Below are 25,574 nucleotides of genomic sequence, written 5' to 3'. Positions count from 1 at the left end.
GTATATTATTGCGAAATATGGCTTGGCAAGATTCACACAAACATAATGTTGTCTTACATGAACGTTTAGTTAATGGTTGGGGGAAAGTCTGATGTGTAACATTATTGGATCCGTGCATTAGGTCTTAATATAGGTCTCAATGTTAATCAAACATTAAAAGAAAAGACGGAATCACTCGCTGCTCTTGATCAAACTACTGTTTATTTGCATTTTTGTTCTTGTTTTTAATAACAACGATAAAATAAATAAAAAAATATCTATATTAATAATAATATAGTAATTATTTTAAAGAAAATAATAGGAGGAAAATATGCAACATTGCTTGGTCATTTTGCTTTGGAATCTTCAGAAAACTTAATATAAAAAACTCGATATTTCTCAGAATCAACTCTGCTGATTCAATCGCCTTCAAACTCATCATTTGCTCAGTCATTTTTGTCCGATTACAACAAATCATATATAATTTTGAAGGTATTTTAATAGAGAATGTGAAAATAAAAAGAAATCATTTTTGAAAAATTGCTCATTACCGACTCATCTGCCAGCACTAGGCTACCTTTCTAATCACTAAAAGGCTGTCATTCATCGCGATCTCACAAATTTACGTTATAATTAATGAAGTTCTCTACGCTGCACAGTGAATCTCTTATTTACATCGCGTCCACACTTAATGAGATTATTCGTACGGATACCTGAACAAAAAAACTCTGGCAATTTAAACGGTAAGTGGATTCTATCTTAAACGCCTCTGATTTGCTGTTAGGTTCAAGAAATCAATAGATATGTCTGTGATTGGATACAATGCTCAACGCTGCAAAAACATGTTGAAATAGAAACCGATCTCCAGAGCGCAAACCATAACGCGCTGGATAGTTTGCCAAATCTGCAATAAAATGCCAATATTACAGCTTTATCTGAGGGTGGTTTGATTTCGTTTGAGGGTGCTTAGCACCCCATTAGAACCGGGCCTTTCTAAAAAAAGAGGTCATGTATTTTTTTTTTTAATCTGAATTACAGGCAGCCTGTGGGTTAAAGCTTAACCCATCGACTCTCGAGGAGCAGGCATTGAAACCCCTGTTGCAAATAATTACAAATCAATTTTACTTGTATAGTCCTTTTCATAATGCAATATTGCTTCATTGTATGTAGAAAAAAATTTTTGCATATTAGTGAGCACGTTATTGGCTAACTTGATGAAAAATCTCAGTATGTTTAGATGAGGAAAGTAGGAGAAACTAAATTGAGCAGCAGGGGGAGCCCATTCTCCGGCGGTCGGGTCGCATAAGATAGTAAAGATTGTAGCAAAAATATGTAAACATCTTACCGCCATTCAGAATCTGCGCAAGACGCACATTAAAAGACGAAAATAATTCCTTTTGTTCTTAATATTGCGCATTGCCTTGAGCATCTATGAATGTTTACATCTTCTATGGTTGTGTATGAGTCCCTCAGTTGTTCAAGTGTGAAGAGCGGACTCTCTCACAATCGTTTTACATTCCTGTTGGAAATGCGTACAAGATGCTGGAATGTGCAGGACCTGGACGATTTTTAGCTTCATTAGGCCTACTGGGGACAAAGCTGGCACAACTATCACAACAGCTGTTATTTTCGCCTGTGTGTGTCTTGCAAACGCTCATTTAAAATAGCCTATTAAGAGAAGTACTAAATTAACAGTTTTTGTTATTCCTCTATTTTTCAATAATAATCATTTGGCAGGGTGTAAATTTACAAGAACAACTGTATAAGGTTTAAAACGTCCATATAATATAAATGCGCTAGTAAACAAACCACAAGCCACTCAAAGTAATTCCTGCATCTTTTATTATAATTCTAATAACCTTTAGTCATTTCTTAAAACATTTGTATTTCATATGTGTATATGAATATGTATAATCGCATACACATATATATTCTGTAAATAACCTCTTATCTGTTCATAGTTAATTTTCTTTAATTTAAAAGAAAAAAAGATGCTTTCTGCACACCCTGGACGGCTACTGCATCAGTTGCTCCTGTGTGGGATCCGTGACCTTTTCCTAGGTCACACTGCCCAGACCTTTTAATGGCTATGTGATCTTCAATGTGCATGTATCCTCAGCATGATTATGCATATCTCTGCAGTGTGAAAGCGTGTCTGAATACTGTTCTGTTATTAGAAGCTGTAATATTGACAATCTGAGCTGCAGAGCTTGAGGACTGAAAAAAGACTTAAATATTTCCTTTTCCCAACCAGAATATTTTTTGTGTTTTTTATTTTTTTTTTGCATTGTCTTTTGCATGGTCCAATCCTTCATTCAGACACTCGACTGAAACTGTCAGAGAGGTGAGAACTGTGTGACTTTTACTCCACCTAGTGGACAATATTGGAAAATGAGAATATTTACCATTCATTAGAGTACAACACCAGCTGCTATTTAAGCGAATTGGGTTGATGAATTTGACTATGGAAAGATGAGACAACAGGATGTGTAGAAAGCATGATTCGATTACACGTTAAACTCATGTTAAACATTTGGAAGACAGAGATTCTTTAAAACTTGGAATCCTTTTTTTCCATCTCAGAATGATAAATTCTTTCATTGTCCTTACTGTTATCAACATCACTATACTTACCAGTCTTAAACATCAAAAATACAATGAGTTCTTCAATCGTTTTATCCAGTATGGGTGATTAAGGTAAAGCCAGCGCTGTGATGAATGATGCATGAATCCCACACTCATTCTGAGAGGATGAACAGATGCAAGATGGGCAGAGGGAGATGAAGGGGGCAAAATCTTTACCGATGGTCCTGAAAGAGACATAGACAGGAAGGTAACATAAAGGTGAAGGTGTTGGTGGTTTGGACTCAAGGTGACTGCAGATGAAAGGAAGAGAAAAACGATGAATAACTCATGAAAGGTGCAATGTGATGATGAGGAGCCCTTTTAATTGATTGAGCAACAATTTGTGATGTGGGAGATGAGGGCTGGAGGTCACCAGATTTACTTATAAGTTTGAGTGATGGAATATGAATGTAAAGGGTATATCTACTGCCAAACACAATAAACTTCTTGATAGTCCTTGCATACAAAGTGATGACACAATCATTTTGATTTGGAAGGGAAAGCAGGAGGGTGAGGGACATTGAAAGATATGAAAGTCTTGTCTCTAATTTAAGTCCTAGAGGTACCAAAGATCTGAACACGTTGCATGTGGTCACAAAAAAAAAATAATAATAAAATAAAGTCAAGCATAAACACCTGTCCAGCATTTGCGCTCAGAAACTAACAAGAAACACTGCAGCTTATAGCGATAACAGCAAGGACGATGAGAACAGTGACTGCAATTAATAACATCTCTTGTTAAATCAACAACAGAACTCCAGACCCACTTAGAGTTTAAAAATTGTTATAGGAACAATCATCATATTAAAACAGATATTAGCACATATCCCTCACCCATGTCAGAGTGCATGTTCGTCTTGCCTCGCCTCCATAGAAAGAGTGTTTTTTGGAAGGAGAGAGGGAGAGTGACTTGGAAAGAAATACAGGCAGTTTGGTTTTCCCTCTCCCTCGTCTCCATGTTGTCTCCTCTTTTAAAATGGAGCCTTGATATCGTTGATAGGTTCGTTGAAGTCGTAGTCACCTCTATATTTTGAGAGTCTGTGGTAAAAATGTTGATAAATTTTCAGTATATATATACTTTTCTTTTTACAATGTTGTATCATCTTCCTTCTTTAAAAGATTTTTTGCGTTATAACTATCTTCATCTTGTATCCATACATAGATATTTTATTGTGTCCCATTATGTGTTATATAAATAAAAGAGATGAGTGTATCGTCATCGACAGGTGTTGTCGTACGTTTGTGTATGTTGCTATCAGTAGGCTGAGGATGTACTGAGTGCATGTGTGTAGGTGGTAGAGCGCTTGTGTGTCTGTTATGTTGGTCTGGGCACTTATTTTTGCTACGGGTTTGTAATACAGTGACCAGTCTGTATATGTATATATATATATATTTATATATATATATTTATGTTTATATATTATTTCATTATAAGACATGAGAAGGTAAAGAAGTTCTAGTGAAATACAAGATAAGCACAAGCCCCAATCTGGCTTCGGCAAAATAGAATCCCTCCATTGGTGAGGTAAAAACACATAACAAATCACGGTCATGCCTCTAGTGATAACCTTTCACATTATCAAGTACACGCACACACGCACTCACACACAAACAACAGGAACCCAAGCATAAACACAGTCTTACCAAATAAGTGCCTGCCGTTAAATTGACCTCTATTTTAAGGGCATCCCTAGTCATGCCAGACAGGAGGTTTATCAGTACTTGCCCTCCCTGCATTGGTCTCCATTGAACCTACTCTATAAACAAGACCATTAGTAAATATTTGCCAGTAATACAGACTCAGCTGAAAATCTGAGAAAAAGAGAAAGATAGCAAAGGAGGTTTCAATATCTCTCTTTCTCCCTATCTCATCCTATAGAACTACAGAAAAACAGGAAAGCTAAAGAGCATTTTGATTGTTTCCCTCAAATTATTTGGCTCAGTTAAGTAGTATGTTACCTTCTCATGTTGAACTTGGGTATCCTCGTAGAGTTAGTTTCCCCGATCTATTTCCATTTTGATCACCTTGTGAGTGCCTGCAAGCTCAAACTAAGTGTGTTCTGTTTAAATGTTGATATGTACGGATGTGCATGTGGATGTTCATGGGTGTTCATGTTCACTGACTGAAACACACGCAAGCGCAGGCATGTTCACAGTTCGACAGGCCTTCAGTTCTCTCCGTTTCTCCTGTATCTCTCCATCTGCGAGTCGGCAGTTTGATGTTGAAGTCACTTCCTCCTGCATTTTTCTTAATTCAGGGAATAATCTCTGATGGCAGCAGTTGTCACCTCATCTTTCCTGTCCTCTCAACTCCGGTTGGCCTCATCTCTCCTTCTGTCTGTCCGTTCATCTCGAGAGGAGAGGGCAGAAATGGGGAAAGTGCTAGAAGACAGCCTGATGATAGGGGGGAAGGTGGAAAGTATAAGGAAATCATTTTTCTCTCGTTCGCCCGCATCCCCCTTTCTGTTCTCCTTCTCTTTCCCCATGCCATCCTGGACCTCATGCAGCGGTCCACTCCAAATGTTCCCAGAAGTTAGCAATCAATAGCATATCAATGTTTTTACCTCATCTGTACTAGCTTTGTTTGTTCATGCACTACCCCTTTCTCACCCTAATCCCTCTCCATCGCTGTCCTCCCTTGTGTCTCTCTGCTTCCCCTTCTATCCCTCCTCTCACCTGTCCATCACTCTCCTGAGAGCCCTCTCTATGTTCATGCGATGGCCAACCCTGGTCACACCCAGGTCCAGGTAGTCGTCCTTGGTAAGAGAGGGCAGGTGCGTGCCATCAATCTCGTTGTCTAGGAATCGCTCCCTGTGCTCACCCAGGTTCAGGTAGCCCAGCCAATCCGCAACGTCATACTTGGTCCAGTATGAGAGTGGTTTGGAGGCAAAGGGTTTGGTGGGTGAAGGGGGCGGCAGGTGGGGGTAACTCAGGCAAGTGGGTGGAGGAATGGGGTGGAGTGGTGGGGATGAAGTCCCTGACAGGAAGTGGGTGGGGGACAAGGAGCGAGAGACCACTAGAGAGGAATTTGGAGGAGGTGGAGCCCCCGAGGGGGCAAAGAGAGGGGGAGAGGGGGAGAAGTAGGGGTCCCCAAGAGGATTAGCAGGTGAGGGTGGAGTAATAGAACCACGGAGGTCATACAAGCTGCTATAGAGGGGCGTGGTAGGGAGAATGGGAAGGGAAGAGGGGCGGGGAGGGCCAAGCTTGGGGCGGTCAGAAGGAGAAATTAACGGGCTGGGTGCTCGTCTGCGCTGAGCATGATGCGACTCTGCCTTCCGTGACTCTCGGCTGGGGATAAACTGGAACTCCAGGGCTTTGGTGCGGTAAACGGGCCGGTGTTTGGGTGAGGTGGGGTACGGCGAATATGAAGAGGGAGAAACAGGTGAGTGGGATCGGGGAGGAGGGTGGGATGAGGCAGCAGGGGGCTGAGGGGAAGGAGATCGAGCCCAGTTTGGGTAGAGCGGCTGGGAAGAAGGGGTGGGGGAGGGAGACAAGGCAGGCTGAGAGAGCTGTACAGGAGATGGGGAGCTAGAGCGGACAGAGGGAGGACTCAGTGCACCTGTGGAGTCCTCTGAGAACCTGAAATGAGAGAAAATGCAACACAAATTAAGGCAAACAAATAAAAGATAGGACAAAAAGAGAGAAAAAGGAAAAAAGAGTTTGACAGTAAAGAGAAAGAGAGAGCGGAATAGTGCAGCAGTTACCTGTGTCTGATGTGGGACAAACAGACGTACATGGACAGTGCGATAAAAAGCAGAAATCACAAAAGAGAGGAACAGTTTAACAGACACAATTAGACAGTACACACACAGAGTTCATTGGTGTTTGAGACACTGATGAAAACGGGAGTTCCAAAACTATTTTTACACATTCATGTTACTCTGATTATCCCAGGAGTTTTTAAACTGAATGGCTCGTATTTTGATTATGACTCATGGCATACCAAATCACACAATGCTCGTGCCGCTTAGAGATTTCCCATGCCAAATGCCTCCTTTCAAGGCCACCATGCAGACATTAACACACAGTCATGCACATATACCTATACTGATAACACACAAATACCTATGTCTGCTCAGTGATCTCTGAGCTCCCCAGTTCTCCGTTCCTTTGCTCCTCTGCTGTAATTTGGTGCTGAGTTCATTGATGATGCTTGCCTTCATACCAGACATGGGAGGATGCAGTTTACGTGCCTCCACATATGTCCCACCAGTCTGGACCCCTCCCTCCCCCATGGACTGCGCTGCTCCGGCCGACCCATCACCCCACAGAGGTTTTATCTCTGGAGTGCGGGGCCGGTCAAAGTACATTACAGAGGAGCGAGCAATCCCTGGCCCTTCCCTCATTCCATAGCCATCGCGGACATTCACGTCCTCCTCCTCTCCCTCTTCTGCCTCCTCCTCCTCCTCCTCCTCTTCCTCCTCCCTACGACGGTGGTATGCAGGGGGTGCCGTGCTGGTTTGGCGTCGAAGATCTCCAGCCCGGCTCCCTTCTCTGTACCTCTGTGTTTTTGGGTAGGTGGATGCGGCTTTGGCATTGTGCATTTCAAAAGTCTGTCCATCAAGATAGCTCATGTAAGACTCTAAAAAGTCTGCCCCACTTGTTCTGTCGGCCTCTGTTGCCCCACCTCTCTCTCCAACTCCACCTAAGCTACCCATCCCTGCTCTCTCCAACCTTTCTCTGACCCCACTACCACTGAGTGCAAGGATGTTGTCTAAGTGATGGTCGCTGCTGCTTCGGCTGTCCAGCTCCTCAATCCCAGAATCCACCACTGTCTCCTGGGACTCGCCACTCTTAGTTGCAGCTGCACTGGGTGGCGGATGATGCTCTGCACTGGGCCGTCTGCTACCCCCTGTAGCTACTGTGGAGACAGTTGCAATGCGTGTGTGTGGAGTGACAGTGGCAGCAGCGGTAGTAGCAGAAGATACGACAGTTGTAGAAGCAGTTGCGGAACAGCTTGCGGTCACAGTTGAGGCGCCTCTGAGAGATACAGAAGTTGCTGGGGTGGATGTTGCTGTCGGAGGACCCCGGTAGGCAGGTGGAGCTGGAATAGAGAGAGGAGGTGGTGTGGGAGAAGAGGAGCGTCCGGCTGAATTTGTACTGTTGTATAAGTGTTGTGACTGAGATAGGCCAAACGGTCTATGGTAGGAGGTGGGTGGTGGCGGAGGTGATACAGAAGGAGGTGGAGGTGGCCCAGAGGGCTGCAAGGTGGAGGGGGAGGGAGGCGGTAATGGGTTGGGGGAAGATGGAGAGGGAGACGGGGCTGACTGGGTGAGGTTGGCGACCTCACTGTCATAGGAAGTAAGGCTGGAAGTTGTGGAATCTCCTGCCTGGGGTGAGGGCAGAGGTGTGTGAGGTGGGAACCCAGACATAAAGGAGTCTTTTGGAGGGGGAGGAGGTGGCGGGGGAGGTGGTGGTGGAGGTGGATGATGAAGCTGTTGGCGGGCTGTCACATTGTGGGACATCATCGCAGAGTAACTCAAACCACGATCAAAACTATTGGCAAACTCCAGAGGTGGAGGGAGAGGATCAACAAACACAAACTCATCATCTGCATCTACTGAGGGAGCTGGGGGAGGGAGAACCATCAGACCTGTGCCACTTGCACCTTCACCTGCAGCTCCTGCTGAAGGACGTGTAGGGGCTGTTGTTGGAGGTGGAGAAGGTGGTGTCAAGGAAAGGATGTATGCCCCAGCCTCACTCTCCATCCTCAAGAACGAGGGGCGTCGAGGCTGCTGGGGCGTTGACTGTGTGGACTGCTGCTGTAACTGGGTCTGAGCTTTTTCTATCTCTCTTTCCCTCTCTCGTTCTCTCTCTCTTTCTCGTGACCTCTCTCTCTGCCGCTCTCGTTCGCGCTCCTTGTAGGTAGGCTGATAATGCTGAGACTGATAGTGGTGCGTGTGGACAGTTTTATCCTCAGAGAAACGAACCCTTAGGCCTTCTCTGGGAGCAGAGGTGCCAGCAGCCTCCCTATCTGCACGCTCTCCTACCCCTGCTTCCTCACCCCAGCTGCTTCCTGCTCCACGCAGGATCCTGGGAGATGGAGGCCGAGTGGATGTAGTGGTGGCAGCGAGTGATGAGGAGGTAACAAGGTACGAGGAGGAGCTTGAGGACTGAGCAGCAGAGGAGGTTGCAGAGGAAGACGAGGCCATTGAGTAGGAGATGTGTGACGTTGGTTGTGCAGTGGACGAGGGAAAGGCCCCAATACTGGACAACTGACGGGTAAAATGATGTTCAGTGGTCCTCTCCCTGCGTATGCGACCATCATCTTTCAAGGCACGTTCCCTTGCAGCCAGCGCCAAGCCTAGTGGGGATGAAGGGTCCAGAACTTTCCCCGTTAATGGGTGAATGAAAGTTGTGGTGGAGGCTTGCTGCTGCTGCTGCTGCTGCTGCTGCTGTTGTCGGCCTCCCGCCCCATAGAAGTCAGCAGGTACAGACTTAGGCTGGTAATCCCCAGGAGGAGCAGGTGAGGAGTACTCAGGCAGGCCGAAGGCAGGAGGCATACTGCGTGTGTGGTGGATAAAAGTATCACCTGAGAACATGCCTTCATCTATAGATTTGGACGGTCGCAGGCGTGGTGAAGGCTGGGAACTCAGCAACTGTTGGGAAGTCTGGGTCCGTCCTCCCGCTTCTCCTGCTCCACCCAACTCTTCCTCGGCAGAAAGAAAAAAGGAGGCACTCTTCCGTCGTGCTTCATGGAATCGTTCTCGATCCCTGCGAGCTGCCCCTACTATGGCAGCACCAAACTGGCTGGTGAAGTCCAAACTCTCTTGAGTATGAAGTGATGGCAGTGATGGGGGTGGGGGAGCAGGTATAGATGGAGGGGCTGGCGGTGGTACGGTGGGTGCAGGTGGGGGCACAATAGGTTGGGGTTTAGAACTGTCACTCTCTCCTGGAGGAGGCGGTTCAGCCTCCATGCTGCTGCCTTGGCTACTGCGACCACTGCTGCTGGTGGAAGGAGCTTTAACGATGATGGTTGGGATAGGAATAGAGCTCTTCTCCACTGACCCCTTCCCTTCCAGTGTGCCCTGTCCCTGACGCAGATCCTCCACCTTTGACTGCTTCACCAAGGGCCCCTTCCCTCTCCGTGCACCACCTTTCGGTACGCCACCTGCTCCTGCCCCTATCGCACTGCGTTCCATCCTGGAAGGTTGGCTCTGAGTAGTCTGCTGCTGTTGTGGAATTACAGTAGCGACACTAGTGGGTGGGACTGCATTGCTGTAGCCCCTTCTCAGTGCTGCTGCCTTGGCTCCTGGTGCTCCTCCAGCCCCTGCAAGGTCCCCTGTGTACCCAATCACCTTTCTGGAGGCAGTCCTGCTTGGCACAGAGGGGTGGGCTTGAGCATGGGAGTAAGAGAGGTCCCCGGTTCCGGACCCAGCAGGTGGTCCAGGGGACCTGTCTCTGGGTCCATGTGTGACATGTACTGACTGTGAGTAGAGCTGATAATGTGCAGAAGAGGAAGTGGATTGGGACAGAGAAACAGACGGCTGCTGGGATGTCTTGCCCCTAAAGCCAAGAGGGGGAGCTGAGGAGAAAGGGGGCTCAGGGGGAGCTGTAGTAGGGGGAGGAGGGATGTCATCTGGGCCAGGTACTGAAAGACTGCGGGCAAACTTCATGGCTGGAGGATGAAGGAACTGCTTCTCCTCCTCTGGAACCCCTGCAGAAAAAGAAAACCAAAAAGAGAAAGATGAAATACATTTTCAAGGAAATGAATAAAGGGAGAATGAATAGAAAGGAGTGTTACAAAACAACAAAGAAAAATATGTTTCAGAGAGAAAGAGAATATACAACAGCTGGAAGTGAGAAAAGAGTAAGAAAGGCAAAGACATCTTTATTTCCTAAAAATGAGCAGAGGGCAATAAAATGGGATACAGAAATGAGACCATCTTGTAGTATGTCTGTCTGTCTGTCAGCTTGTCTGTTATTACCATAACTGGGTAATCTCCCAGCAGTAACATGTACAAGCCATTCACCTCTCTACTTCTGTAATGCTCTTTTGTGTCAGTGCAGACCAGTTTTAGTTACAGAGTGTTATACAAGGACAAATGCAATACACAAATAAAGTCTACCTGAGGACACAAGAAGTGACACATACACAATAGCTTTATCTAATAGCATGCAAAATAAACAAATGCTCTTGTTTGTTTTTTAATATAAATAAAGTTAGCAACTGTTCAACCCAAGAAAGTGAACATGTTCATATTGAAAATATAATCACATATTGACATGACAGCATTACATATTTAAGGCATGGGACAGAAAGCATTTCTTATCATACAGATAGTGTGCTAATAATCTTGGGGGCTATAAATGGGCTGTGAATTTTATAGTTCAACCAAGAATGAACACTGATGCTGAGCAGATGAAATAAATCTCATTCACCTTTGTTATGGCAACTGGCTTCTCCAGTAACCCAGTCAAACCCCTGACAAGATTCTTATGGACTGTTTTAAAAAACTGACATGTATGGTCACTATTCTAGAGCAATAAAGCATTACAGACGATAAGCATTAAAGCAAACCCACAGCTGCACTCTTTTGAGTGGTCTAAACGCACGTACCATAGACGTACAGCAGTATGGTTAGACAGACAGGTGGGCAGACAGACAGATGGACTAACAGACAGCCTCACCGATGGACTTCTGTCGCAGCATACCGTGCGGGGGGCCGTGGCCAGACACAAATTGACCACGGTCATAGCCTAGCCCTGCCCCAGATGATGTCATCCCCATTCCCGATTGGTCAAAACTTGGCTGCCAAAATACATGGAGAGAAATAACATTATGAACCAATTTTTAAAAGAATGCAATTTTGCTAAACATTTTCCAAAAAAATATAGCTCAGAAAATCTTGAGTATCATCTAATAAATTTCATCTCATAATCATTATGATCTCAGCCATTAATAACTTAGCCATTTAATAACTGCTTCAGTCGTCTCACACATAAACACACCTCATTATAAAAGCCTCTGCCCCGTTCTCTTTTTACCCCCTGAACCCGGGGCCCTGGGGCCTCATTGGTATTGATGGTCTGCTGTGCTGCTGCTAAAATTTCATCCAGTTTATCTGCCACAGAATAAAAGAGAGAGAATTAATTAATTCAATAATTAATTAATTTACAAACTATTTCTATTTTTAGCTGGAATTGATTTAAAGATGTTTACCCAACAAATGATAATTCCATCATCAGTCTCACCCATATATATATATATATATATATATATATATATATATATATATATATATTTTTTTTTTTTTTTTTTTAAACCTTTTTTTATTCCATGAAACACAAAGGAATTTATTTATAGCAGAATAGCAAAGCTGTTCTTTTTCCATACAGTTAAAGTAAACTGTGGTCATGCCTGTCAAGCAAGATTTTCAATGAATAATAAAATAAGATTTCAGCCTATACTACACCTCACACAAAACTATCATATGGCTTTAAATTACTTGGAAAATGGTTGAAAAGATTTGGACTAGGACTATTTTTATGATGTTTCATTTTTTTGTCTCCATCTATTTTGCATTCTGCTAAATATCTCTTTGGTGCTCAGTCATACAATTTTTAACTGCATAACTAAATAATTGATGACAGAATATACATTTTTGGGTGAACTATCCCTTGATTTTTTAACTTTAAGTATGATTAGATACATGACAGTCCCTCTGTATAAAACCAATGACTCTCTTACTCAAAGCCATCTGATAAACTGTCCTCTTCTTCTCTGTAGCTTGTGAAGACTCGAACTCTGTAACAGATAGACAGGTTTCATCCCATAAGAAATATTTGCAGACTCATTAGGTCAAGTGTCTCATACAAGACAGACAAAGCGGACAAAGAGCTTTACCTGATTTTTTTTTCCATGGGGCAGAGGCTGTGATCAAGCAAACAGAGAGTCAATGTAAGGTGGAACACCATCAGCCTGTAGTAATACTGTATGAGCTGTTAATGCTGTAATCACATTCCCATTAACTAACAAGTAGCAAGAGGTTAAACACTTTTTATTTAGGTCAGGCACAAACAAACAAATAGAAAAAGCACTCTTTTCCAGGATGCACACAAAATGCATGAACACATGCAACTTTAGCAAAACACTTCAAATGAAACTGAAGTGTCTCTTACCTCTGTCCACTGTGTATGGAATGCCAGGACAGACAGAAAGATTAGGAAGGTTATAAGACAGGTTAGTTAGGGTTTCAATCAATCAACTTAAAAACAACCCGTGCGACAAAAGTGTGCAGGAAAGGTTCATAAAAGCCACAAGTGAGTGTGTAGGGATTTGTGTATGTATGCATGTAAAATCTGTATGCATATAAAGCTGAGGGATTCTAGGGGAATTAGAGAAGGGGTTGATCTGCTTGCCTGTTAAAACTAATCATCTGCCCTTTTGTTTTCCTAGAGTTGTTTCTGTCTTTGTTTTTACATTTAGGTGCTGCTGCCTGTATTAAGGTACCAGTGCAGCAAGACATTCATGCTAGAGCAATCTCGGCTATCTTTAGAGCATGGCAGCCAGTGAGGTGGGACACTGCACCAGGTGGAGAGGTGAATACGTCTGAAAAGGTGAGAGTTCTTCACTCACAATAAATAGCTGCATTTGAATAGACATATGGTATGAAATAACATAATACCTGCACACATTAAACACCTGAGACACCTTCAGTAAACTGAGAAGATACAACAGTAACACATTAAAAGTACTCTGATCCAGTTATCATAATGGAGTATTAACTTAAACAACATTAAATGTAACAGCAGACATGCATTACTCATGTGCCTTACATTAGTCTCTAGACTTTTGGCATTACGTCTGTTCTACACAGTAGCTTATTCTGGATAAAAAAAACACCCCACTTAGATAGGAAGGGACCACTTTTTACTACATGTGAAAAAAAATAGCCATACTTTGCCTTTTATATGTTTATATGTTTAGGGATGGGTAAATCTGATGATCCGTTGACACAACAATAATAAACTGGTATTAACCAAAGTGGTAGTTCATTCAAATAATTGCATAACAATCCCTGTAAATGGTTCTAAAGTCATCAACAATGAAACTGTGGAAAATATTGTCTGAAAACAAAAGCTGAATACTAGTGATGCATAGATGAAGAAATTTTGGTCGATGACAATTACTGATAATTATATATATCTAGAATCCAATAATTAATTATCTATAATAATACATCTAGAATATATATAATTGCCCAATATAACATGAATCTACACAGCTGCAGAAACTTTCCTACAACTTTCTTATTGAAAAACCATTTAAGAATTGTAGCACTATTAAAAAGATAGGTAATAAGTAATAATGTGACTGTTTGTGATCATTATTAATTAAATGACATTACCTTTCAAAAAATTTGGGGTCAGTAAGATTTTTTAAATGTTTTTGAAAGAAGTCTCTTATGTTTACCAAGGAAGCATATATTTGATCAGATATACAGTAAAAAACAGTAATATTGTGAAATGTTTTTAGTTTAACTGTTTTCTATTTATAATATATTTTAATATATAAAATGTAATTTAACAATGCTGCATTTTTTGCAGCAATTACTCCAGTAAATCATTCTAATAAGCTGTTTTGGTGCTCAGTAAACATTTCTTATTATTACCAATGCTGAAAACAGTGGTGCTGCTTCATATTTTTTTGTGGAAAGTGGGACACTTTTTTTCTTTAATAAAGTCAAAATAATAGCATTTATTTGAAATATAATGTCTTGTAAAAATGTAAAGACCATTATGATCCCTTTTGATGAATTTTGATCACATTTTGACCCCTTTGATATTACTGACCCCAAACCTTTGAACAGTAGTGTACTATACTACTTTGTATAGTGTACAATGCTTTTCTGTATCATTGTTTACATTTTGTTAAATGTACATTTTTCTATATATGTGTATGCTTTCAATGTTTCGTTGTACAACTGTACAATGACAATAAAAAGCTATTCTATTCTATATTGTCCATCTGTACTGAACATGCAGTTGTGCCCCCAGGGATGTCCTTTTTACATGCTACTAAAGCGCATAGGATAAACTTTTAAAAATTCAATACCAAGAACTTAGCAAACATGTTACGTCTAGCTCTTGTTTAGAAGTGTTCTTTGTAAACATGACTATGTTTATGATTAAAATCTGTTCACCCCGATTTCCAGAACCTGCGTAGAAGCCAGCCAATCTGATTAAGTGCTATAATCAGTACTGACTATTACTGAATTGCATTACCCTCACACTAACCCTGACTACTGAATTATGGGAACTGGGCTGAGGAGAGCATTGAGCATTTACAGTAGACACAGTGCCACTAGGGACTGTGAGCTCAGAGAATATTGCTTGGGCTGAAGAGAAGGGAGAAGGGAAAACATGCCTCAATGGACTACAGAGGTGATTTTAGTTTTAAAGTTTGGATAGGGGAAGGTGTATACATCGATTTGGATATAGATGACAATAAGCAGTGTTTGTCTTGGTGGTGGGCCGCTGAAATGATCTAGTCTGATTCTCTTGATGTGATATAAGCCTAACCGGTAAACTAAATGATTGTCAGTGATGTGACACATTGATCCAGCACATATTGTGCCACTCTAGCAATGCTACAATACTACAGCAACACACGCAGCGCTCAGAAACCTGTTTCTCTGAGAGCCAGAGGTGTGTGACTACAAGGGAGGTGGATTAGATTGAGGTTTAGGGTTAAAGCTAACAGGGGTTGCAGGTGTAGGATTGAGGGGTAAGGTGGAAGGCGGGGGATATAAGGGTTGGGAGGGGACAGTTTTTGGGGGGTTACCTGTAGTGGGGGTGCTGGTAGTGACAGTGTGGAACTTCTGAAAGAACAGTGAAAGAACATTCTTAATGCTGTCTCTCTCTCTTTCTCTTTCTCTTCCTCTCTATCTCTATGCCATCCAGTTCAACCACTTCCCTCCATCCTTTCTACTTCTTTCAGTGTATGACTGTGATAGTTTGTTCTCCCATTCACTCTCTCTTCTTCCATTCCTCCCCTTTCTGACCGTTCAAACTATTCTATTTGGCTCTTTCATCCTCTCTTGAATTTCTCTCCTCACTGTCCTCTCTCTCTCTAAACCTTCTGGTTCTGTCCTCTAGTGCAGTGATTCCCAGCCGAGGGTATACAAACCCCAGGGGTTACATAAGCAGGAAGTACTTTAAAGATTTTGCTTTTTGCTAAACCCATATGATAGAAATTACTCCTTAGAATATTAGGGCTGCTAATAGATTAAAATAATTGTTTACAAATATTCATCATGATTTGGTTTGTACTTTTTGAATGTTATAATGCTAAATACACTACTGTTCGAAATTTGTCTTTTTTGTTTTATATTTTCATTCAGAAAGGATGCATTACATTGATCAAAAATGTCAGTAAGACAAATACTTTTACAAAAGATTTCTATTTCAAATAAATGCTGTTCTTTTGTACTTTCTATTCCTTAAAGAGCCCTGAAAAAATGTCACATTTTTTTCCTCAAAGAAATATTAAGCAGCACAACACTATGCTTGATTTCTTAACCTTATGTATGACTAGATGTATGACAGGGATGTATGACAGCAAAATGTTTTCAACGCTGATAATAATAAGAAATGTTTCTTGAGCAGAAAATCAGTATATTAGAATGATTTCTGAAGGATCATGTGACACTGAAGACTGGAGTAATGATGCTGAAATTCACCTTCGCTTAATTCGTTTTTTAAATATATTGATATATTGCTTACAGCTATATTAAAATGTTATAATGCTTTACAATATTCATGTTTTTACTGTATTTTGATCAAATAAATGCAGCCTTGATAAGCATATGACACTTCTTTAAAAGATATTCATATGTAATATGAATTCAAATGAAACATTTCTGGTTTGTGTTGATTGAGGGGTAATTGAGCCGTAGTGAGGGGGCTGTAGGGGTCAAAAAAGGTTGGGAAACACTGCACTAGTTTTCCCCCCATTCTTCTGTCCTCTCATTTCCCACATCTTACCCATCTCTTCCAGTTCTGATGTCATGGATTTGGAGCGCAGAGCGATAGCCGGTGTGCTCAGCCTTTTACTCTGCTGTGGGACTGTATGGAGAGAGAGAGAGAGAGAGAGAGAGAGAGTGTCACCGGTGTCCGATGATGATCATCATGTAACGCTTCACTGTTGTCTCTGCTGTGTGAATTTGTATCTCTTACTTTTCTTTCGGACCCCTTCCTCCATATCAGGGTTCCGGGTAACCATGACAACCTTGACCATGAGGCTGTTGCCGCCTTGCCTGATCATATTGACCACCTGCCTGTGTCCCACCTTAACCACATTCTGACCATTCACCTGGAAACGAGAAAGAAACAATACACACAGAAAGATACAGAGAGACCTTGAGTAATGAGGACACTTCTAGAGAGACTTGAAGTAATGATAAAGAGGGAAGAACAGAACATAAGTTCCATGATGCAGTTCAGTAGACACCTCGATAAGGAAGTCTCCCATTCGCAGACCAGCTCTCCAAGCCACGCCTCCCTCGTCGACAGACTCAAGGTACTGCAGTGCTGGAAAGGCTGGGGTGGGAGTGAACTCTTCTATAGGGGTCTGAGCTACAAAGAGAGGACATTTATATAATCAGTGTAGCGTGCCTGTCCAGAATGTTCTATTGAGGTTGACAATACATGGACAATTATGAGAAAACACGAGAAAATGAAAAAGAAAAGATGAACAGTGATAAAAGATTGTGTCAAATGTTCTCATTCCAGTTCTGGAACGCATCAGTATAAATGTGTGCGTAAGAGATAAAGAGCAAGAGTGAATGTGCAGTGTGTGAATTATTCAATGACTTTCAGGGGGGTCGATTTATTAAAAGATTTTTTGCTAGTAGTTTTTGGGGCACAGTCTTTTTCGGGTAATGTCACACAACTGTTTTTGTCACCTCAAGCCATCGACTTTAATAACATTAGATAGGTTTTAAACAAAAACAGATATTTTTAGGGTGCTTTTAATTCTGGGACTTTCTGAACATATGCATTCATTATCAGGAGCACAACACAAACTGCTTGCATACAGTTTAATTACAGCCAAGAATTTACTACTGTTGTTCTGGAAGAAAAAGGTGTGTCTTTCAAGTAAGCTATGGCTTGGAGAGATGATTTCTACTTTACATTTGGAACAAATTAGGTACTGTCTGAAGGGCAAATCTGAGCAGTTTGACAAAACCTAGCACCCGTTTCTCTGTTATCTTGAAGGAAACTCTATGGACTAATGCATCATTTGTTAATATTAATAAAATATTTTTTTGAAAAATATTTTTTCATCATACTTTACAATTTAATGCAAACAGGTATGGTAAGGGATGGTTTGTGATCTTTTTTTTTTTTTCCTCCCTCTCTTTTCTAATTTTGATTGTGATGAAATATGTAAGATTGCAAGTCCATCTTCAAAATCTTTTTGATTTGTCTTTCAATAAAACAATAAAAAAAAAAAAGATGACAAAATTTGATGTCATATATGATCCTGTTAATGAGTGTCTAGTTACCGCATAAAGACAAATCTGTGATCTAACTTTGTGGCTAATGAAATGCTGAAACATAAATTAATATATAAAAAATATTATGCACCCTGCACTTACCCTTGGCTCCTCTCAGCACAAAGCCAAAACCTTCATTGTCTTTTTTCTGCAGGAGGACTGTCTTCTCCTTGATTATGTAGTCACTGAATGAAAGAAAGGTAGAGAATAGAGAGATTTTGAGGTAGAAGAGGCGGATAAAAGAGGAGAGAAGACATGGTAAATATCTCCACTGCGTCAGGAAAACACTTAAATCCTGAACAAGCTATTGAGTGAAGGAGGTGGCGGGGGGAGGGTCAGAGGCCAGAGAAAAGCGGAGTTCAGTGTATGAACGCATACATTACAGACAGCCTGTACTGAATCTTTAAAGGTGAAGTGTGCCATTTTTCATTGCTAAAATTCTTCTATGCCAGTTTAATGTGCTTTTTGACATTGGGGAGGCACAGATGTCACATATGAATGAAAAAAAAAAAAAAAAATATATATATATATATATATATATATATATATATATATATATATATATATATATATATATATATATATATATATATATATATATATATATATATATATATATATATATATATATATATATATTTTTGTCTGCAATTTTGCTTCTAAAAGCTGTTTTTCATGGTTATTTCAACTACATGCTGAAATGACCTACCTAAAAAAATACCTAAAAGCCAAGCTCAGCACTAAATTTTTACAATATTTCCAAATAGCAATATGCAAGATGAAAACATACAGCTTTGTTTTAAAATTAAAACAGTGCCACATAACTTTTGCTTTAATTTTCTAAAATATTCAAATGTAGAGATGTGTTATAAATATAAATGAACATTTAAATATATGTCCTCTCCTTAAGATTTTTTAAGAGTGTTTTACAAAAGGTTTCCATTTCAAATAAATGCTGTTCTTTTGAATTTTCTGTTTAACAATAATGTATCACTGTTTCCACAAAAAAATATTAACATAACTGTTTATAACATGGCACAACTGTTTTCAACATTGATAAACATAAATGTTTGAGCACCAAATCAGCATATTAGAATTATTTCTGAAGACTGAAGTAACGACTTCTAATTCAGCTTTACTATCATAATTCTATCAAATTATATTTTAAAATCTATTAAAATAGATAACACTATTTAAATTTAATATTAAATATTAAATTATAAAATTACAATCATATTTCACAATATTACAGTTTTTACTGTATTTTTCATCCAATTAATACAGCCATGGTGAGCAAAAGAGACTTCTTTCCAAAAAATTTTATTATATCTAACTGACCCAAATTGAATGGTAAGTTAAGTTTAATACATACAGTATATCATACAAGTAAGCCATTGGTTGTAGTATACTTTCTGCTGAAAATTGAAAGCTGTCCCACTAGTGGTTTCCATTCACAGCAGAGCCCATCTGACTGACACCACAGCTTTGTTTACAATACTCTGGCATCCATGCTCTTGCGTCAACAAGTGCACTACAGTTCAGAACACAATATCCCCATCCTTCAGCTCTGTGTTCAGGAGACTTAACCAACTGTATCCTTTCACTGCCCGAGGACCAGAGAAGAGGGACTAGGGGGATGGACTGAGTCGATGCAAAACACAATGGCAGGTCAGACCACACACGGCCATTCTCCTGCTGTTAACAGTGTTACAAGAACAATTTGGCGGGAAATCAGTTACAGAGGCTTGATTTGAAGGCTGTCTGAAGTTCATCCATCGAACAAACCTTCACAACATTGTGCCAATCTTGAATGTAGCTCAAATGTCACACAACAGAAGATGGGGCAGGACAAGTTCATCCACTGCAATAACATAATCATGTTGTCCTATAGGAAAGAGACTGCAGATCTTCTATGTGATGTTTGTATGTGCAATGAGCACTGTAAGTGAGATGTTGGCGGTTGCCTGAGCAACGGCCAGAACTGGATATAGGAACTAGCCAGACTAATATGTAGACATGCACAGTGAGTGATACAGTACACACACTTGGCAGCCATATTGAACAGTTAGTCATTCAGCATTCCAATGTTCACCTCGAAGGGATCTCAACAAAACACCCAAGCATAATGTTTTCCAAATCAAACCAGTGTAAGCTGGGCCAAGTACATAACTGGCCACAGCAAGAATATAAAAAAAATGGCAAAAGCCTGGTTGTTATGTCTGAGATCACGTCTATATTTAGGCAAAGGACTGTTTGCTCGGAATAGTAAAAGGTGAAGCAATGCAATCTCAATGCATCTTTCAAGGGTTTGCAGAGGTAGTGAACATTTGACACAGAATCCACAGAATTGTGAGATCTATATTTTATAAATTTTTGATTGCATATATATATGAAGAGTTCAGATGCAAAAGCCTCCAAGTGCCATCTGAAATTTTCATCTAAAATGAGCATTTTTATCAAGCTCCTATGTTTGGATTCAGTCATTTTTACTCTAACGGCAATATATAGGTCATTTTCTATGCAATTAAAGTGAAATAACTGAACATAAATATAGGAGCCTGATAAAAATGCTCATTTTAGATGAAAATTTCAGACGGCACTTAGAGGCTTTTGCATCTGAACTCTTCATATGTTACTTAAACATATCAGAATAAAAACACAATTCTATTTTACATTTTTAAATTAACAATGTAATCAATATTCTATTTTATTAAAGCCAGGTATGAAGCTCATCGAGTAACCGTTTTTAAGCATTTTATATATATTCCAAAATAATAACTCAAGGCAGTAACAATTTAATTCTTTTTTTATTCTTTTTAATAGATAACTTTTAACTATTTTTAATTTTTCAGATCATCAGTCATCAAAACTCGATAAACATTGGTCACAGACAGAGATTTACTTTAAATTACACCAAGTCAGTTACTCGCTAAAAAAACTCTCACAGATCATTTTTTTCAAGTCATTTCAAGTCTTATTTGATTTTTTATTTATTTATTTATTTAGTCAGGGACATTGTACATTAATAAAACATTCCTGAAAAATGCTATTTTTCATCCGTAGTCCCTGGACAAGACGTTACAAGTCAAAAGAAAATGTAATTAAAAATACATACTAGAAAATGTAATTTAAAACAAATCATACAGTAGTCTATTGAAAATAATAGGATCAATTAAAAATAATGCAAACAAATACAAACAAAAATAGGATAGCTAGCAGATATAAGATTCTAGTGTTGACAAATCTGAGTACCAATTAACCAATTCTTCAGTTGAACCCTAAATAAAGCATATGTGTCTAGATTTGTAGGAATATTATTCCATGTACCAATTTCTTATCAAATACTTTAAGTGTACATTTGTAAAAGGACTCAAAAGATATACATCTTAGCTGCCTCTAATGACATGTAATCTCTAATAAACTTAAAATTGTAGAGATTAAACTTAACCTGCTTACAAACCTTTTTAATTTGAGCTTTAAATGTAAGTTTAGAATCAATCAGTATTCCCAGATATTTATATTGAGGCACTACCTGCAGCCTCACCCCTGACACGTAAACATCCGGCTCTTTAATAATACTGTTAGACTTAGAGAAAAACATACATACTGTTTTGGACACATTTAGTTGCAAGCAATTCTCTTTTAGCCATGCCGACACATTAACCATAAAATTCGTAAGTTCATTTGCAACTTGTGTCAGACCATTACCATGTATATAAATTACTGTATCGTCCGCATACATTTGTATATTAATGCCAGGACATACAAGATGAAAATCATTTATATACATAGCAAAAAGCATTGGACCCAAGATAGATCCTTGCGGAACACCAGTTGATGTACCTAAATCATTGGATAGGTCATTTTGTACTCTAACACACTGAAATCTATCTGATAGATATGACTCTATCAAGTGTATGTAATGACAAATTAAAACAAGATAACTTAGACATAAGGATTCTATGATTAACGGTGTCAAAGGCTTTCTTTAAAGCAAAGGAACATTTGATGTAACAAAGTGGTTATATCTAAGCGTGTGAGTTGTTTACTTACTGTATTACTTACGTTATTACTTTATTAGTCTTCCCATTAATGCCATTATATTGTTCTTTCAGACTGATTTGCGAACATGGGAGGCGGGATTTATTGCATAAACCAATCACAGCCAAACATAACCAATCATACTGCGATGGAGGCATTGCCTCCTCTCATGTGACTTTCTCACAAACCCTAGTTGTGTAACTATTTGTCTTAATGCATTATTCTATGCTATTTTGTAGTATAAAAACCATAGCGTCTTCATACTGAAAACTTCAAAAAACAAAGTGTGGAATTTTGGACACTTCATGCACTCAACTGTTGCAGTTTTCATTATATAGAGTCCTTTATCAGATTTCAAAATTGGATGATAAAAGAAAAAACATAAAATTCATACACTAGACTAGACAGTTGAGTACATAGCATAAGTGCACTGTGTATAGTATGTCATTTGGGACACAAATGTTTATGCTTCTTAATGAGTGTATACGGGATTCCAGAATGATTCACAAGCAGTTGAAATGATTCACAGTTCCTTCAGTCATTATATCACTCACTGTCATTCAGTCTCTGCTCTGATATATTTGTGAATGTGTGAAGTCAGTAGTCAGTTATGCTGATACTTAGATGGTATAGGTTTCAGTGAGTTAGATGAGTCAGTTACTGTGTTAGTGAGTCAGTCTGGTTGTTTGTTCAACAGTGTCTCTGCCAGTCCATGAATCATATGGCCAGTGATTTCATGAATCATGTGCAGCAGCTCTGATAAACGCCATCAGAAACACTGCCTTCATGCTATACAGCTCCAAACCCAAATGTTGCAGGTGTGTATGTACAGCCCAGAGCCATGTGTCTCCTTTTATCCAAGATGAAGTGTTTTGGGGAATCTTAATGTGATAGTGGCATTAAAGCAGTGCTCGACTATAAGGTCAGTGTAAAAGAGATTCAGGCAAGGGTTGCGCTTGTGTTGTTAATGCACTACCACAGTTTGTGGGCTTGTTCAGTTGCAGTTGTGCAAGTGGGAAACAACCAAGCCAGTACACACAGACTCACAACCGAGTCCGCACAGGGACATATATTAATAAGTGCACTGAACGTGTGAGTGTATTGAACTATATCACTCTCCAAGAATGCCCTTGGCTGCCCCGGGTTGAAAACCATGAAAATGAAAAGCCTGAACAGTGGTATAGGATTTCAGGTATGGCACTTTTAAAATATTAATATTGCAAGTTCTACACTCACAATGCAAGCAATTCCTGCATACATTAATTTGCTACAGGAGAGAGCAAATTAGTCCACAGAAATGAACAAAACTAAACGAATTATGTTAATTAAATGAATTATGTTAAATCATTTTGAGTTTAGTGAGCCTGCAAATGTTGGTATTACTTACACAGTAAAGGAAGTGCCTTTTTTGTGTTAACGTCTGTTAAAACTGTTCAGTTTGCAACATAGCAGGTAAAATATTTTGTAAAAAAAAAAAGACACAACTAGACCAAGCGTGTACACTGCCAAACTTCGCCACAAAACAGTTAGTATAAAGGGAGGACTAACAGGGCAAAAGTTAATACCATTAGCAATTATGTGTGTAATATATACATATATACAGGTATATTGGAAGTAAAATACAGGTATATTGCAAATTATGAATGTGATACATTGTGTGTGTGTGTGTGTGTGTGTGTGTGTGTGTATACAGGGCTCTAGACTCATTCTTCCCACTGGTCGCACTTTTGCGACTAACTTTCTCAGTTGATCGCACGAGCACATAATTTGGTCGCAATTTTTGTTTTTTTTGCTACAACATTTGATTAATCAGTGCATGCTGATAAACTTTTATCATAGTTTATAGTTATATGGTCCCGAAAGTGTTTTGTGAACATGAATTCCTTTTTTGCGCTTTCACTTTCATTTTCAAATTCACGATCTTGGTGTCACGTTTTACAAGTAAAGATAATTGTCTGATTTGCTACACCTTTTACTTTTTAAGACTAAAACAAAAGATGGATTCATTGTTATTCTTAATTAAAAAGCACAACAACAATAAAACAGTAGGCTACAATGACAAACATTTATTAACAAAAATGAATAAGACGAGGCATGGCATAGGACACATCACATGCTGTATTATATACCGACTAATAAATTACAGAAAGTTTAGCAAACACTGAGGAATCAAATAAATAACAATATTTTAAAAAATAAGGAAAGCCTCCATAGCGTAACTTGAGGTAAACAGCAAAGATAACAAGCTTTTCAAAACGAAAACAAAAAGAAAAGTAAAACTAAACTGTCTGTCGCTGACAGGACTTGCATGTCTTTTTTCTACAAGAAAAGCAGCCTTTTACTTTAGCTTGAAGACCGAATCCTCCGTTGCGCTCCATCCATGGCACGCACCTTCGCACAAACCAGGCTCTACACCTGAAGCGCTCGCGCTGAAAGCCCCTCCTCTTCACGTAATCAGTGAAATCTGACTCCTGCTACAATGCGGCGCGGCGCGGCTCGGCAGCGCGCGCTGTATAAAGCAGACGTTTTGGAGCTGCGCAGACCATGCACTCGCATACGTGCGACCAAGTCAAATTTTTACTCGCACATTCTCAAAAAATGGTCGCAGTCTAGAGCCCTGATATATATATATATATATATATATATATATATATATATATATATATATATATTACATTTAGCAGACGCTTTTATCCAAAGTGACTTACAAATGAGGACAATGGAAGCAAACAAAATCAACAAAAGAGCAATGATATGCAAGTGCTATGACAAGTCTCAGTTAGCTTAACGCAGCACACGTAGCAAGGTCTATAATAAATAAAAAGAAAACAGATAGAACAGAAAAAAGAATAGAGAAGGTAGTGTTAGTTTTTTTTTTTCTTTTAAGAAAACAATCAGTTAGTAAATGAATAGAGTGCAAGTCTAAAAGGGGCCAGTTTTTTTTTTTTTTTTTTAAAGGGGTCATCGGAGGCCCATTTTCCACAAGTTGATTTGATTCTTTAGGGTTTTAATGAAAAGTCTATAACATACTTTGGTTAAGATTTCTCAATGGTAGTGTAAAAAAACATCCTTTTTACCCTGTCAAAATCAGCTCTGGTTTCAGCAAGCTGTTTTTTTAGTCCAAGTTGCTTTAAATGCTAATGAGCTCTGCTCGTCCCGCCCCTCTCTTCTGTGGAGTGACGAGCAGACTGTAAACTTCAGCCGTGAAACTGGCTAACTAGCACATATTAGGAAAGGCGATTTGCAAAGATTCATAAAAACCCTTATACTTCTTCTATAGATGAAGCTGGATCACGGATGATTTGCGCGAACATAGACGCATTTAGGCAGATCGATCAGCGCATTCCCTTCAAAACGAAAGTAACATTAATCCTCTGCGTCTTCAGCGGCTCAGATGTCAGGAGTAAATGAAGACTGCTATGCTAA

At 39.7% G+C, this 25,574-nt stretch overlaps 1 protein-coding gene across 1 annotated transcript in view; it reads right to left on the bottom strand.

Annotated features, from left to right (window-relative positions):
• Positions 1–2,235: 2,235 nt before the first annotated feature.
• Positions 2,236–25,574, bottom strand: part of shank1 (SH3 and multiple ankyrin repeat domains 1) — a 79,435-nt gene continuing 56,096 nt past the window's right edge. The window contains exons 16-27 of the mRNA XM_058770453.1: positions 18,210–18,292; positions 17,060–17,184; positions 16,786–16,921; positions 16,594–16,674; positions 12,727–12,735; positions 12,452–12,478; positions 12,296–12,352; positions 11,557–11,669; positions 11,236–11,356; positions 6,670–10,261; positions 5,281–6,183; positions 2,236–4,998 (exon numbers count right to left, since the gene is read on the bottom strand). Coding sequence (XP_058626436.1) covers positions 4,911–4,998; positions 5,281–6,183; positions 6,670–10,261; positions 11,236–11,356; positions 11,557–11,669; positions 12,296–12,352; positions 12,452–12,478; positions 12,727–12,735; positions 16,594–16,674; positions 16,786–16,921; positions 17,060–17,184; positions 18,210–18,292 — 5,335 coding nt within the window. The 3' untranslated portion in view covers positions 2,236–4,910. The remainder of the gene's footprint in view (positions 4,999–5,280; positions 6,184–6,669; positions 10,262–11,235; positions 11,357–11,556; positions 11,670–12,295; positions 12,353–12,451; positions 12,479–12,726; positions 12,736–16,593; positions 16,675–16,785; positions 16,922–17,059; positions 17,185–18,209; positions 18,293–25,574) is intronic.

Source organism: Onychostoma macrolepis, chromosome 03 (genome assembly GCF_012432095.1).
Source record: "Onychostoma macrolepis isolate SWU-2019 chromosome 03, ASM1243209v1, whole genome shotgun sequence".
NCBI classification, from domain to species: Eukaryota; Metazoa; Chordata; class Actinopteri; order Cypriniformes; family Cyprinidae; genus Onychostoma; species Onychostoma macrolepis.
This window is presented reverse-complemented; position numbering and strand designations above follow the sequence as displayed.